The 14,295-nt window shown below is 54.9% G+C and overlaps 8 protein-coding genes across 8 annotated transcripts; 1 reads left to right on the top strand and 7 right to left on the bottom strand.

The window, feature by feature from the left end:
- Nucleotides 1-99: 99 nt before the first annotated feature.
- pst2 (putative NADH-quinone oxidoreductase Pst2) lies at nt 100-1,448 on the bottom strand. Its single transcript, XM_025610681.1, has 4 exons — nt 1,268-1,448; nt 1,113-1,198; nt 653-1,049; nt 100-589 (listed from the first exon to the last, which is right to left on the bottom strand). The coding sequence occupies exons 1-4, from the start codon at nt 1,292-1,294 to the stop codon at nt 488-490; spliced, it is 612 nt and encodes a 203-aa protein (XP_025472500.1). The 5' UTR covers nt 1,295-1,448; the 3' UTR covers nt 100-487.
- A 524-nt stretch (nt 1,449-1,972) lies between these two features.
- Nucleotides 1,973-3,394, bottom strand: yth1 (cleavage polyadenylation factor RNA-binding subunit YTH1). Its single transcript, XM_025610682.1, has one exon. It carries the CDS (start codon nt 3,000-3,002, stop codon nt 2,238-2,240), a length of 765 nt encoding a protein of 254 aa, XP_025472501.1. The 5' UTR covers nt 3,003-3,394; the 3' UTR covers nt 1,973-2,237.
- On the bottom strand, nt 3,166-3,716 carry BO94DRAFT_135216 (uncharacterized protein). The gene has a single exon (XM_025605687.1). It carries the CDS (start codon nt 3,629-3,631, stop codon nt 3,329-3,331), a length of 303 nt encoding a protein of 100 aa, XP_025472502.1. The 5' UTR covers nt 3,632-3,716; the 3' UTR covers nt 3,166-3,328.
- On the bottom strand, nt 3,717-4,482 carry BO94DRAFT_135217 (uncharacterized protein). Its single transcript, XM_025605688.1, has one exon. The coding sequence runs from the start codon at nt 4,326-4,328 to the stop codon at nt 3,801-3,803; it is 528 nt and encodes a 175-aa protein (XP_025472503.1). The 5' UTR covers nt 4,329-4,482; the 3' UTR covers nt 3,717-3,800.
- Nucleotides 4,444-5,179, bottom strand: BO94DRAFT_135253 (uncharacterized protein). The gene is made up of 2 exons (XM_025605689.1): nt 4,774-5,179; nt 4,444-4,720 (listed from the first exon to the last, which is right to left on the bottom strand). The coding sequence occupies exons 1-2, from the start codon at nt 5,047-5,049 to the stop codon at nt 4,559-4,561; spliced, it is 438 nt and encodes a 145-aa protein (XP_025472504.1). The 5' UTR covers nt 5,050-5,179; the 3' UTR covers nt 4,444-4,558.
- A 229-nt stretch (nt 5,180-5,408) lies between these two features.
- On the top strand, nt 5,409-6,756 carry BO94DRAFT_455515 (glycoside hydrolase family 18 protein; the record flags this gene model as incomplete). Its single annotated transcript, XM_025607660.1, has 4 exons — nt 5,409-5,587; nt 5,635-5,707; nt 5,765-5,999; nt 6,101-6,756. The coding sequence occupies 4 exons, from the start codon at nt 5,409-5,411 to the stop codon at nt 6,754-6,756; spliced, it is 1,143 nt and encodes a 380-aa protein (XP_025472505.1).
- Nucleotides 6,757-7,596: 840 nt separating this feature from the next.
- On the bottom strand, nt 7,597-8,781 carry BO94DRAFT_455408 (DUF3712 domain-containing protein; the record flags this gene model as incomplete). Its single annotated transcript, XM_025607654.1, has 4 exons — nt 7,597-7,884; nt 7,950-8,071; nt 8,137-8,552; nt 8,621-8,781. The coding sequence occupies 4 exons, from the start codon at nt 8,779-8,781 to the stop codon at nt 7,597-7,599; spliced, it is 987 nt and encodes a 328-aa protein (XP_025472506.1).
- Nucleotides 8,782-10,544: 1,763 nt separating this feature from the next.
- BO94DRAFT_135271 (uncharacterized protein) lies at nt 10,545-13,674 on the bottom strand. Its single transcript, XM_025605690.1, has 2 exons — nt 11,161-13,674; nt 10,545-11,102 (listed from the first exon to the last, which is right to left on the bottom strand). The coding sequence occupies exons 1-2, from the start codon at nt 13,425-13,427 to the stop codon at nt 10,952-10,954; spliced, it is 2,418 nt and encodes an 805-aa protein (XP_025472507.1). The 5' UTR covers nt 13,428-13,674; the 3' UTR covers nt 10,545-10,951.
- Between the last annotated feature and the right edge of the window lie 621 nt (nt 13,675-14,295).

The raw sequence follows: 14,295 nt of genomic DNA on the forward strand, positions 1-14,295 counted from the left end.
CCACCTGACAAATGGCGTACTTTTGGTATTCTAGTTACATGACTGATGTTTCTATGCAGGCACTCCTACGAACCCAATGGAACGAGCATTATCACCGAGCTCACCAGTACATACTCCATGTTATGGATGGCGTATCTCATGAAGCATAAATATATATTATCGTGGTGTTCTATTTATATCAGGTATTTGCATCACAAAAACATGAAACCCAGTCCTCCGAAACAAACGCCAATCGCAAACCAACCGGTCAAAGCAAGCAGGGCATGAATAACTGCAGGGTATTGGGAGCAATCTGATTACATAATGACACACTTCTTAGGCAGGCCACACGGTCCCTCGTTGCTCTTCTCTGCACTCTTCGTTCCCTGGGTGCCCTGTCCGGCCTGAGCCGGCGCAGGCTGGGCTTCGGAGTTTCGGCTTTCTGTTGCTGCGACGCAGCAGCCGCTGCTGGCTGCGACTCCGGCTTAGCCTGCTCGCTACCATGCAGTCAAGCGAAGTTGACCTTAGCAAGGTGCTCGTAGAAAGCCTTGCCCTGAGCCTCAGCGACAGTGAGCTCAAGAGCAGAGGGCTGGCGGGAGCCATCACCACCCTGAGTTTGACATTAGCACCTTGTCACAGAAGGGATCGAGTTAAGTTATGGGATGAAGCTTACAGCAAAGGTACCAGCACCCCAGGCGCTACCACCGTGGACCTCGTCCAGGTTGGCCAGCTGTCCGAAGACGGTCTTGTAGCCGAGGGGGACGTAGATGAGACCGTGGTGAGCGAGGGTGCTCATGGCAGCCAAGCAGGTGGACTCCTGACCACCACCCTGGGTACCGGTGGAAACGAACAGACCGGCGTACTTGCCCCAGTAGCCACCGCTGGCCCAGATCTTGCCGGTGCTGTCCCAGAAAGCCTTCCACTGGGCGGGGAAGTTACCGTAGCGGGTGGGGATACCGAACAGGACGGCGTCGTACTCGAGGAGGGTTTCGGGGGTGACGACGGGGTAGCTGGACTTGGCGGGGGCGTGCATCTTGGCCAGAACCTCCTCGGGGAGGGTTTCAGCGACCCTGTAGACCGGATGTTTTAGTCACGGTGATCGGTGGCAACGATCATTGAAGCCATTGACTCACTGGTAGATGTCGGCGGTACCGCCAGCAGCCTCAATACCCTTCTTCTCCGCCTCAGCCAGCTTGAGGATGTGGCCGTACATGGAGTACTAGATGAAGGGACGGTCAGTCATATTGGTCCAGACCTCTGACAGAGGTGGGGTAGCATTAGCACTCACGAAGACGATAGCGACCTTGGGAGCCATTGTGATTGATGGTGGGGGGAGTAAGGCGGGGAAGGAGATTCACGAAAGCTGATGCTTGGGAAGATGGGAGAAAGACAGGCTGGGTATGGCAGCGGGTCTTTATACTATCCACGAGGGAGCAGTTCAACGGCTGAAACTGTTCGCAGCAGCTCAGTTTTGTCAATTGGCAAGCATCCCGTAATCGATTACTACCATTTTCCTATTCCTGTCCGGACCCTGTGCCCCTTCGCCGCTGATTGGCCTCTCGGTATCTAGAGCGGGGCGGAAGGCCCACGTCTGCCAGTGACAGCCAATCAGAGCCACCGATCTGGTCTTACGGATCATTGACAAATGTGCGGCGTCGAAAACCTCGAACGAGCTCATAGCGCTGAACGATCTCTTATTCAACATCTCATAATCCCGCCGGAGGTGGCCGGTAGAGCTACCTCTTCCGCACAGCACGGTTCCTCTTACTCTTAGAACTTACCCCTGTTGAAATTAGGGAAGGCTATCCATACAATCGCTCATCTCCCGTAAGAATGGGGGCAGCAGTCATGATGTCATGTTGGCTTCAACCCAGCACTCCCTCAGCATGGAGGGGTCCTCTATCTACCTACATCGCACTGCTCCCGTCAACTCCGAGCATTAGAACCATCAATTAGGCCTAGTCGAGTAGCTGAATCCATGCGCGGCATGGCTAGACCTCCATCGACCCCATCATGGCGCCATGTCATGCCTAGAGTACCCCTGTATCTTAGCACAATGTACCCAATGAGACTTCATCCCTCGTATTCCAATCTATCTACCTGTCACCCGGTACGGAGTAGTGGAGTCGCTTTTGTATATGAGATCAGATCAAATGGAACAATAATATGTCTAACGTAGTAAACAAGCATAGCATGCCTCTCAGCTGGGTATCTCGACGTTTTTTCAAGCTCAAATTCGGAAAAGAACACACACCCATCTAACCGCGTCCCCGGCCCCGGTATCGGCCCCGCATGAACCCTCCGCCACGGCCACGCTCGCTCCTCCACTCGCGCTCTCGCTCCTTCTCCTTCTCCTGTTCCTCCCGAATCAAAGCCCGTTCCCGCTCCAGCTCCTCTTCCGTCTTCTCGACCCGGATCTGGGGCCGGGGGAGGTTCTCCGACCACCGGGGATGAGCATCCACGCAGCCTTTGCCTTCCGGGCAGAACCCGGCCAAGTAGTATTGGCACAGGCGCCGGCGGACGTGCCGCTTGGCACACAGCGGGCCCAGTTCACAAAACCCTCGGTCGTAGTGTTCACAGGGAGGCAGTCGCGCCTGCTCCCGCACGTGCTGGTACAGGCAGTCATCGCCATTAGGACAGTAGCCGGACCGCGAAAAGGACTGACATTCTGGCATGCGGCGGAGGTTGTATTCGTGGAGGTACTCGCATTTGAGACCCTTTTTGCAGAGCCCCTTGAGGAAGTGCTTGCAGACCAGAGATCCGTGTGTGGTGGACGGAGCTAGTCCCGAGGCAGTCGTGGTCGACGTGGTGACGCGCGAGGGGGTGGGATGCCGATCAGGGCAGGCCGGTCCTAGGGGACAGTGGCCTTCACTGTAGGCTTTGCATACCGGCACATCGCTGGCGAGTCCAAAGCCGTAGCTTTTGCGCAGGAAGGGGATGAAGGAAAAGTCATCGTAGCTCGGGTCCCGAGAGCTGTCGGAGGAGAGCATACGTGATGCTGTGTAGCTCACGTCTGCCGCCATGGTGATTGGTCTTGAGTCGGAAGGAAAAGAGTTGACCTGACACGTGGATCTAGACAAGGAACAGCGATGGAGGGACGAGCTTCTCGCTCGTCGACACGTCTGAGTAGGGATGTCCTTGCCTGGGATGTAGTCCGCCAGTCAAATACAATGGGCTGATAATTAAACCTAAACGATGCCCGATTGTCTGAAACGAGGTTTGGCACCGTTCAGCGTTTAGCAGGTGGAAAAAATCCAGCTGGAGAAGAGTGATGCGGTTGCATTCGGACGAGAGAATGGCAAGAACGGCAGTATATTCCAAGGAGGCAGGCGGTGGCAACCACCTGGTTCTAGCTCTGCTGAGTCAGCAGTTGCGGCGTGGAAGCCAATCGAACAAGAATGAACAAGAATCCGAGTGGATTTACAGAGTATACGAGGAGAAGAAACACCTCTAAGGCAGCAAGAATACGGTCAATCAGCCAGCCCTCTACGGAGGAAACCCCTCGCCCTTGTTTGGGCACAGTCAGCCATCCATGCTGCAGCGAGACGTACCCCATCTTTGCTCGACGGCGGCCTGGGGAGCGCCGGGCTCCGCGGCAGCAGGCCAATGGGTATAGATTCCCATGCGGAGTCGAGCCTGGCTGCCCCTGCATCAGTGCATACGAGGATTCCTACGACTCACCGGATCACATGGTCCGTCACTGGATGGGTCCGACGCCCGACGGCGATGCGGTTGGAACAGGCATGTGGTACGGTGTAACTGGGTACACAGTCCGGGGGAGTCCGGGCAGTAACCCATCCCAGGCAGACAGCACAGTCCTCTCATGTCTCCTCCTTCTTCCTCTTCTCCGTAGTGAATGACTTCAGCAACATCAGGCCGCTGCTGGCACTCCGTCGCAGCTCCGGGCACTGGCAAGTGACATGCCGGAGAAAAACTGTACTGGACGCTAAGAATCCGAGGGTCACTGGCTGTATCACCCCTCCTCGTCGCCCTCCCTGCCTATTTGCTCGGGGATCAGCTGCATGCCCGGTATGATGATGGCAGGCCTCCCACTCAGCGTCAAAGGGATGGGGATCGCAGTCCTTCATGCGGGGATGGGCGTCACTAGTCCTATAGGTTAGTCGGCCGCGGCTGCGTCTCCCCACAGCCAACTTTTCCCTCAGACGAGAGCGCCATGGGAAAAAAAGCAACCACGGGGGAACTTTAAGTGCAGCCATAAGAAAAATAGTCGACCAAAGCTGCATTTCCCAACCCAGTCGGTCCCCAGTCTGATCCGGAACAACCGAGCGAATACTCCATGGGGATGCTGAGGGTCTACCTATGTTGCCCAATCGCTGCCATGCTGCCATGCTGAGACGATTCCGTATTTATTCTGGGCGTGTCGCATCATCATCAGTCGATCGCTGAATTTGCCTCCCTGCTGCTGTCAGATCCAGCAGCACTGTGCAACGGGTCTATAGTCTCATTGCAAGCCCCCCGGGCTTTGGAAAGAGGTTGGGGGAGGGAGGCGACGGCCGACGGACTTGGGGGTAGACCCCAGCATCTCACCGGAGAGTATCAAGAGGGTAGGAGATGGCTCTTAAAAAACCTTAGCAAGCCGCGCACTTTGCCCGATACACCAGAGGAGGACGATGAACGTTCCGAGGCGGCCAATGATCAACACGATCGCTTGATCTGGTTCTCCGAACTGGAACAGCAAAAGGCGGGGGTGAAAACGTTTGGACCGTGTCTGGGGCTGGGGCTGGTCATCATCAGATGCTGCCATTGTCGGACGTGCTCTGATTGACCCCTAACCTTACCTGCCTGCATGGCGACGCTGCATGAGATGCTGCCTGCAAATTGGCCGCATTGCAACCCTAGAGGGAAAGAGAGAGAGAGAGTAGGTAGGTATACGTTAGTAGTACGTGGTAGGGACAGGGAAGGGTCGTTGTAGAACGACCAAGTACCTGGATCGTGAAGAGTGGAATGATGTCGTAGCCACTGCACCAGATGGACTGGCGAAAAAGGTGGTGGTGGTGGTGTTGTTATTGTTGTTCCTGCTGGAGTGGTTCCTGTGGTTGCCTTGTTCATTTCTGTCAGTTTCTCTCTTCTGTTGCTCCTGCCGCAGATCGAGAGGCTTTAAATGGCTCACGAGCTCAGAGAGAAAAAAAAAAAGGAAAGCCACCACGGCCAGACTGATCGTACGATCTTTTTTTTTTCCTCTCAAACCAGAGGGGAAGAACTAGAGAGCAAAAGAAGAAAAAAAGCCATCGTCAATTCCCATCGCCAGAACCAGGCACTCCTCCCACACGTGACGCTGGCCATCTTTACCCTCGCATCACCATCTTAAGCTTATTTTTGTATTTCGACCTTGCATCCTGGTCTCTTCCAAGTCAATCCCTTCTTCGCCTCTGGATCTACCGTCGTCATCGTCGTCCCCAACCCCGGCCATGTTATCGGGCACGTCCATCTTCCCGCACTGGCGTCGCAAAGCAGCCGAGCGCTCGAGCAACAGTTCCTACGAAGTGCCCTTCTTTTTGAACGCCGCCTATTATCCCAATTGGAGGATATACCGGAAACAGCCCCCATCAGCTCTCCGATTGGGCTTCATCTCTCATATCTTCTACGCGTTTGCTTGGTACTAGTACCTTAGTCCGCACCATGCCGAAGGGCCAGGCCACCCACACAGACAGTTGTTAACCAGCCTGCTTTTCTCATTCACAGGGTCAAAGAAGATGGCACCGTCTATGTAACCTGTCCTCTGCCTCTGGCGCTCGGATCCCGCTGACCGGACCTGATCCAATAGCTCAGTGACGAATGGGCCGACACCAAGATGCCCGTCGACGGCACCACCGGCTGCCTGCGGGCCTTTGCGCAGCTCAAACAGCAGTATTCGAAGATGAAACTCATCCTCTCAGTCGGAGGGGGTGGCAAAGGCAGCGAGAACTTTGCCCTGGTGGCCCGCAGTCAGGCCCGCACCGAGACGTTTGTTCGGAGTGCCAGAGCGCTGGTGGATCAGTTTGGTCTGGATGGCATCGACGGTAAGTCTGGTTATTGATCCGTGCCCCTCCCCCTGACAGCCGGTCCGGCGAATTAAGGTAAATTTGATTGCATGCCCTAACCAAGCTGTGTGGCGCGACAGTGGACTGGGAATACCCCTCCGACCCACAACAAGGCTCGGATTATATCCGGCTGCTGGCGCGACTGCGCGAGGCCCTTCCAACCCCGCGGTATGTGCTGGTCTCCTGTCTTCCAGCCGGCCCCTGGGCCCTCCGTAACATCGACCTCGCCAAGGCGCAACTTTATCTCGACCTGATCAACCTCATGGCGTATGATTTCTCCGGGCCCTGGGAGAACCAGACGGGCCATCAAGCCCAGCTCTTCAGCAAGCACCCCTCAGCCACCTCGTGTCAAACAGCCGTATCATATGTGTTGAGCCAAGGTGTCGACCCCAAGAAGCTTCTCTTAGGCGTTCCCGCCTATGGCCGCTCGTTCCTGGGTAGCAATGGCGTCGGCCAGCGGTACGTAGGCTGTGGCGGCGAGGACGGCGTCTTTGACTATAGCGAGTTGCCGCGACCGGGAGCCAAGGAGCATCACGATAGCAGTGTGGGCGCGGCGTACTGTGTGGGCGGCGATGGCGGGTTCGTCACGTACGACACGCCTCAAACGGTGCAGCAGAAGGCGAAATTCGTCACGAAGATGAAACTGGGCGGGTTATTCTATTGGCATATCGGAGGCGATGCACGGGGACCTCGAAGTCTGATCGAAACGGGGTATAACACTTTGCATGATATGTAGCTGCTGCTGCTGCTGCTGCTTCAGCGTCAGATGGGGAAGAAAAAGCAAAAGGTAAACCAAGGAACAAGAAACAAGAAACAAGAACCAAGGACCGGGAAAAAACGGAGGCGCGCGTGACTTTCTGTCTGTCTGTCTATTAGCTAGCATTGTCTATCACCCACCTATCCGCAGCGCAAAAAGAAATGGGCAAACATTACACCTTAAATGAACAAACCAACCTGCCTAAGCGCCCCCCTCATGATAAGGAATATGTACCTTCCCTGTGCAATGATAAGCTCCTGTCCTCTTATAGGGGAGGATGTTCGCGCCAGGATGATTCCCCGTGCAGGTAGGTAGATACATTACATTATGTACCTACCCCCCCTCATGCACCAGCATCTGTGCATACATGACCTATCTAATTCATCCATTTCATTCTATTCTACTATTCTATCTATCTATCTATCTACTCCATACTCTCAACAGAATGTTAGGGGGTGTTTATTGTGAACTCAAGGATCATGTAATTCATCATAGAATGGACTTCTGAACAGATTAATTACAACTATGCTTCTACTGCTATGTAAGTAAGGTAAGATAAGTCAAGCAGTACTATCATCACTCGTATGGTATTCCGGGTTATATAACGTTAGGCCATCCAGGCAGGCAAGCAAGTGGGAATCACGACAGCATTTATCCGGATGTTTGGGATTAGGCATATATAGTTAGAAGAAAAAGATAAATAGAGATAAAATGGAATACGCGCAGTGTCGGTTAAGATGAGGGGTTTAAATCAATTAACCGATCAATAAACCAACTAACCAACCATTTTTAAGAAAGGATATGCGGAAAATTGCCTTATTAGAGACCACTCAATGCCTTGGTGACGTTCAACTCGGTTTGCAGCTTGAGGGATCCCAGGGCACCCGCAATGTAGGGGATCACTTGGTTGTCGTAGACGCTCGAATTGCCGGTGATGTCGATGGGGATGATGTAGTTCTTATAGTTGCCCAGCATGCCCGCGACGGTGAGCTCGCTGATGTTGGCGGTCATGGCCACGGTGTTGTTGCCTGGTCGGAGGGTGAGGTCGTAAAGGAAGGCTTGGCCGATGGCGGTGTTGTTGACGGAGAGGTTGAGGGTGAGGTTACCCTGGGAAGGTTGTTAGTTAGAGCTGAGAGAGAGAGCTGAGAGAGAGGAAGAGGAAGAATGCATACCACGGCGATGGAGATCACAGATGGGTTGGGGATGTATACGGATCCTTTGGCGTTGGTGCCGTCCGAGTTGCTGGTTCCAATTGACATGTCAAGTAGCTCGAAGCCCTCCAGCTTGTTGAGGCCTACATGAATGGTAAGTGGGACGCTTCTTGAGGTGGTAAGTGTTTGATAGAAGAGAGGAGCTTACCCTTCATCGTGGTGGTCTTGTTGTAGGTGACAGTTGACTTGGGTAGACTGCCCTCTTTCAGACCTGGCCTGCCGTACACATTGAGCTGGAACTCCTCGCTCAGGATGGCGGCCTTGCAGAAGTCGCCGAATGCCGTCTCGTTGGTGATGTCCACACGCTGGTTGATGTCCACGACGACGCCATTGTGGGCGTTGAACTCGGGGACCTGGACGTGTGCAAAGGCAGCGAGGCCCGCGAGGCTGACGCCTGCAGAGAAGGAATAAATGGTCGGGTGGTAGGAGCTGTTGGACCCAATGACCTGCGTCTGGTTGAGGATGAAGGATGAAGGCGATGGGTCACTGATGACCATGGACGTGACGGTCAGGTTCGATTTGTTGACCAAGTTCTGAGCAATCTTCGGGTACGCGACATAGACTCTGGTTGATTCATGCCATGTTAGTTGGGGATCGGGGCCTGGGGTTCGCTTGCTACAATGGGGACATACACAGGAAGCACCACCACGAGGACAACCACGATCAAGATGATGAGATACACCCACCACCACCGCTTGAAATGCGTACCCACGCGCGATCCAAAGCTGGGCCTGGCCGCGGCCGCGCCTACTCCGGCACTTTCGGTCACTTCAGGCTTGCTGTCGCCGGCCATCTTGGTTATGATGCGCTGCTATGTCGAGTCGTAGTGGACCTGTATCCAGAACCAATGTCCTGATGATGTCTGTGAGACAATGGCGGGGTCTTTTACTCCCGTGCCAATGTAGACGGATATGAGGACCGAGCCGAGGAATGTGGGCTTGCACAGGGACTGTTCCTTCCAAGTTCCAAGACGCACGGGGCTAAAGGCTGACTGACTTAATTGAGACGGACAGACTGCAACGAGGTCAGCAGCCGGCTTGATGGCACGGATGGAGTATATATCCTGCCACCATGATGTGACAACAACGTCGATACATACCCACAAGTCTGGGTAGGGTCAAGTGACGGACAGGTATTAGGCGAGAAGCACGCTGAATAGAGTTGAGGAATGACCACGGAACCCCAGAGGCCGAATCAAGGGAGGCAAGGGAGAGGGCCAACAACCAGCCAGGATGAGAAGAAGGAAACAATCGGACCTCCCCCCTGTCCCAACGCTATATCTATATGTCCCCGGGAGCTGGGACCATCACATGTCCGAGTCGAGCAACCTTGATCAGCTCTGCACACCGCGGGTCGACTTAGTGCGAAACCAGGCTCAGACCGCGCTGGATATGCCGCTACCACTTATTAAGTGGATGTAACGGCGTAGGAGGCGAGCCAACAAGGGCCGCCATGCCGGGACCCAGAATGCGGACGGACGATCCAGATAATGAGAACAAGGTCCATCCGGCCCCGCGCAAGGACCACGGTTCAGCTGAGATCGCGTGTATCAGCTGTATATACATTGTTCTAGGTAGCTCTTAAGCAGGTCAAGGTCGAGAGCAGGAACAGCTGGCCCTGGGGTAGCCGAACCGAGGCAAGCGGCGAGTCGTCGCATCATTCAGATGAGGGGGTGCACGAGGAGAGGAGGAAGAGGCGCCTGCACTCTGCAGCCCATCCATTGACGCTGCAGGTCGGGGCAAAAAATTGAAGAGGGAAGGATTGCAGGCGGGCAGTAATGCAACCCCCCCCCAATTTCCCCCGGGCGATCAGGGCAGCTTGGGTGGGACAGGATGCCGGCCCCAGGCAGCCTTAGTCCCCTTTGGTCGCGAACCTCGACAATCGCCACAATAGCGCCGCTCCTTTCAGCCAATCCTCCGGCCTCGCCTTCATCGCCCACCAATCGTCGCTCTCGGCTTTTCGATGAAATCCCGGGGTTTAATATCGCCTGCCAATCAACAGAGCCGGTCGCGGCGGAGAGCACGGAGTTCTGGTGCAGACAGGAAAAAGGATTGATGTCCAATTTCGAGCTGGGAGTGGACGGGGTTTCACCCCCGCCTCGTCTCTCGACACAAGCCCTCCCCGGTGGCGCCCCCGGTGTAATAATTTAGGTAGTCGGTCGTGCACTAGATACCAACGAACCATCCCCCCCTCGAGAGAGCTGGATGGGCCCAATTTATGGTTGGCCATCCCGCTGAAACAACGTCACTACATCCAAGAATTGATACATGTCCAAAGATTCAATCCATCAAACGATGGATGCACATCCAATTATGTAGGATCCTCGTGAGCATCATCAGATATGATCTCTGCCGACACACCCACCACACGGCTATCTAAAGGAAAGGAAAGAATGGTATTACACAAGTCAAAGGAATGGATGAAGGCACAGCGACCGAACACGGACAAAGTCCATAGATAAAAAGAAGAAAAGAAACGAAAAAAAAATCAAATGGTGAAAATAGGTAGGGAAAAGATATCCCCGACAAAAGAAGGTAAACGAGTAGAATCGAACATCACACAGTGATTCGAAAACGATGGGTATCCAAGAAACGAATTTCGATGCTCGCAAATTGGATCGCGTAGCCAAGTGAAAACCACAGGCCCCGTGCCAAGATGTGGAGCAGCTAGCAAGGCCTGCTCAAGGGAAAAAACAATAAAAATAAAAATCAAATAAACCCAGATAGTGCGAAATGGGACGAAAAAAAGCAATGAAGGGAAAGGGCAGCCTATGGCCAGACCCGAACGAATGAAACGAAGATCGAGTCCCTCAACAGGCAGCGCGTGTTGAGGTTGACTCGAGAAACCGGATGATCGAAGAAGAAAAACCCTATGAAAAGATAAACCATGCCAAGCCCAAGGGAAGAAGCTTTTGCTTTCTTTTTTCGAGGCTGGCCAAAAACGAAGGTAGGTAGTACAGCCGCCTATGCTTCGGCTGCAACTGACTTTTTGCGGTGGAAAAGACTGCGGGTTCGGGATTTGCTGCGCTGCTTCTTCTCGGGGGTGCTGCCAGACGGACCACGACCACGCGGGTTCGAGGTGGAATCAGTGTCCATGTACTTGTCCTTGTAGATCCTATCAAAGCCAGGTTAGATCCACCCCAACCATCTCCGACCACGGTGGAGCAACTTACCAACTATTCCCAACCATGCTAATGCCCTTGGCCTCCGCCTGGCGATAGAATTTCGCCGCTTTCTTCAGATCCTTTTTGCATCCAATGCCTTCTGCGTAACAGAAGCCGGCCTCCGCTAGCGCATCGCCGTCGCCCCATTGGCCAGCTATTTCAAAGCAACGCAGGGCCAAGGATTTGTCCTGCTCAATGCCCCACCCGTTCAGATGGCTCACGCCAAGCTCGTAGATACTCAAGGCAAACTGGGCTCGATAAGCCTTCTGTAGCTCCCTCGCACGAACAGGAATCGTCGGGTTAGAATCGTCCATCAGTTCAATACCAACCGAGTCCACGGCCTTGCGCAACCACTGCACACCCTCCCGTTGATTCGGTCGCATACCCCAGCCATGTCGGCACGCCAACGCATAAAGTAGCATTCCCGTCGGGTGATTTTGCTTAGCTGCTATGCGCAGGTGATATGTCGATTCATTGAGAGACCCTTTCTCGTGGCACTGGATGCCTTTGGTTACATGCTCATCCGCGGTAATCACAGTCGATGTCGTATTCGTCCGTGCGGTTTGCGGCCGGACAGTGGATTCAGAGCCTGCAGAAGAGGTGGCATCGGTATGATCATTCTTCGAGACCTCTGCGTCCCGCTGTTCCATAGGAGCCTCAATAGGGGCAGCTTCGGTAGGTTCGGGCTCAGGTTCAGTAGAAGTGGGCTCAACAGGTGTCGGCTCAGCCTCGGGCTTGCGTTCGGGCTCGATCTCAGGCTCGGGCTCAGCATCAGCCTCAGCCTCAGCCGGTGCCTGGGCTACAGCCATTGGCTCGGCAGGTACCGCGTGGGATGATGGTCTCACTTCAGGAGACGGCGGGGTTTGTTGAGGCAGAGGTGGCTCCGGTGTCAACAATTGACGGGCCGATGAAGGAGATTCGTACATTGAGCGCGTCCTTGAGGTGAAAGAACCGTGGTGGGATGGAGATGGGGACGGAGTCCTCACAGATTGAGCAGGTCCCGCCGTGCTGTGCCGAGTTGGGCTCTCAAAGAGCGGCTCCTGCCACTCGAAGTTTGGCGTGTGAAGGCCCGAGAAGACTACCGAGTCCCTTGCAACCGAGCGTCCACGAGGTAGAGAATACCTCACATAGGTGTATGAAGATACAGCAGAGGACGGGTCTTCGTTCGGGTTGAAGGGCACGTCCGACGGTGATGGCACCACAATTGGGCTAGGCTTGTGTCCGCGATTGATTGCGCTTTGCGGGTTAGCGGTCGACGGCTCCGACGAGCCCATGGGACCGGGGGCCGAGATACTCGTGCTGGACCGACTTAACGGACGCGAAAAGTTATAGGGCCGCTGAAGGTAACCCCCCGCGTTGGAAGTCTCTGAGCTCATGGACGGCGACCGGGGATGCGAGCGTGTTACGGAAGACGACATCGAAGAGTATGGTAGTGACACAGCACTACTGGCGGACATTTTCCGGGGCTTCGAAAACGTCGATCCGGCATTCGAGCTACTATAGTCGTCGTCGGAGCTCTCGAGCTGTGCCCCTCGGGAACTGCTAGATGGCCTTGACAGGGGAGAGGCTGGGGGTGCCAGTCCTCGCGGGATATTCAGGCGAGAGGCAGAATCAGTCGAAGAGGTCCGGGAGGGCGCCATCACAGAAACACCCAGCGGGGGAGGCACCCCTGTCGGCGCGAGACCGGTGGGAGAGACTGCGTAGAAGCGAGGGCGGCCTTCGGGTGGAGATTCGGGTGAGCTGTGTAAGGAAATGGCACCTTCTGGCGATTCGGCGCGTGGCATGTCGAAGGCGTTCACGCTCAGTTCCTTCTTCGGGGTAGTATCTTCATCCTCTTCCGGGTAGTCTTCCATTTCGCCAGCCAGGTGTGGTACCCCACTCAGACGAGGGTGTTCGGACTGCGGACGGAACTTGGGTTCCTCCACCTCAGGATTCAGTTTCTGCGTAGGTTGTCTCGACAGTTCGTTGCGCCCTCCGAGTCCTCTTCCGCAATGGGAGGAATCGCTTGAAGATGGGGATCGAAAATAACCGGGCCGAGGTTGCGACAGGGAACGCGCCACGCTGGAAGGGGGCAACCGGCTCATGCGCCGATTCCTTCGCGCCGATTCCTCCAACTGACGGGCCAGGAGACGGCCTTGGGCGGCGAAGGCATCGAGCGGGGAGAGCGCAGGAGGAATTTCACCATCGTAGTGCTCAACGCGTGGAGACGGGGCCCCGCTGCGAAGGACGTCGTGGGAGGGGGACCGGTTTTCACCAAACTTCGGCCGGGAGGCCATGGTTGTTATGCAGTGACCGTCAATTTGTTGGAACGATAGAGACCTCTTTTCTGTTATTTTCCGGGACTAAGACACGAAGGCCCGGTCAATCAATTCATTTAATCGATATCGATGGACGAGGGGTTCGAAGGTTCAATCGCTTTGCATGAAGAATGTGGGACGATGATTGGAATTGGGGGGGAGGGAAGTCGGCAGCGCTTGATTGCTCTGGAAGACTGGTAAGCCGTACACGCGCCGGGACAATCTTCGAAGCACCGAACAGCTGATTGATACGGACAAAAGGAGGGGCGGAAGACACAAAGGAATGACAGCCCCAGGGAAAGAAGTGAGCGGAAAGGGTGGAGGAGAAGCGAAGGAATGGCTATGAGAGGCGGGTAGGCAGGTAGGTAGGTAAGCCAGGCTCAAGAGCAGCAGGAGGGGAATGGATAGCCAAATTTAGTGGTGTGATGTGATGTGATCCTCCCCGGCGGATAAGTGGTGGTAGTATGTAGGGGTCAGTACCTGTGTGGAGGAGTGGTGGTTGGTTGAAACAATGGTTCAAGGGTCGTCACACAAAGAGACGATGAACAGGCATCGCGGAGGGGAAAGGAAGGGGAAAGAAAAGAGGGGAGAGGGTTTGAGAGAGAACTGGAGGGAGGAGAGAGACAAGAGAGACAGCGAGACCGAGACAGAGCGACCGAGTGTGAGGAACGTTGGCCATGATCGGTTTCGAGGAGGGAGGTTTCGTTACGCCCTGACGATCCCCAAACAAGGACCGTCGTTCTGGGCGTCTCCACGCGGAGGGGGAGGAACGGTAACGCCATTACCGACGGGCGCCATGCGGTCCTGCACCCATTTGGGCCCCAATCATGGTGAATCCGCGTAACAA

The sequence above is a fragment of the Aspergillus sclerotioniger genome (assembly GCF_003184525.1).
Source record: "Aspergillus sclerotioniger CBS 115572 chromosome Unknown BO94scaffold_2, whole genome shotgun sequence".
Lineage (NCBI taxonomy): Eukaryota > Fungi > Ascomycota > Eurotiomycetes > Eurotiales > Aspergillaceae > Aspergillus > Aspergillus sclerotioniger.

Bases quoted from the DNA above. Each gene is read 5' to 3' on its own strand.
- yth1 (XM_025610682.1), bottom strand. From the start codon at position 3,002: ATGGCGGCAGACGTGAGCTACACAGCATCACGTATGCTCTCCTCCGAC.
- BO94DRAFT_135271 (XM_025605690.1), bottom strand. From the start codon at position 13,427: ATGGCCTCCCGGCCGAAGTTTGGTGAAAACCGGTCCCCCTCCCACGAC. The intron at 11,103-11,160 runs GTAAGTTGCTCC...TGGCTTTGATAG, and splicing joins AGCATGGTTGGGAATAGTTG to GATCTACAAGGACAAGTACA.
- BO94DRAFT_135217 (XM_025605688.1), bottom strand. From the start codon at position 4,328: ATGGCAGCATGGCAGCGATTGGGCAACATAGGTAGACCCTCAGCATCC.
- pst2 (XM_025610681.1), bottom strand. From the start codon at position 1,294: ATGGCTCCCAAGGTCGCTATCGTCTTC. The intron at 1,199-1,267 runs GTGAGTGCTAAT...CCCTTCATCTAG, and splicing joins CCAAGGTCGCTATCGTCTTC to TACTCCATGTACGGCCACAT. The intron at 1,050-1,112 runs GTGAGTCAATGG...TCCGGTCTACAG, and splicing joins GGTACCGCCGACATCTACCA to GGTCGCTGAAACCCTCCCCG.
- BO94DRAFT_135216 (XM_025605687.1), bottom strand. From the start codon at position 3,631: ATGCAGGGGCAGCCAGGCTCGACTCCGCATGGGAATCTATACCCATTG.
- BO94DRAFT_135253 (XM_025605689.1), bottom strand. From the start codon at position 5,049: ATGAACAAGGCAACCACAGGAACCACTCCAGCAGGAACAACAATAACA. The intron at 4,721-4,773 runs GTTAGGGGTCAA...GATGATGACCAG, and splicing joins TCGCCATGCAGGCAGGTAAG to CCCCAGCCCCAGACACGGTC.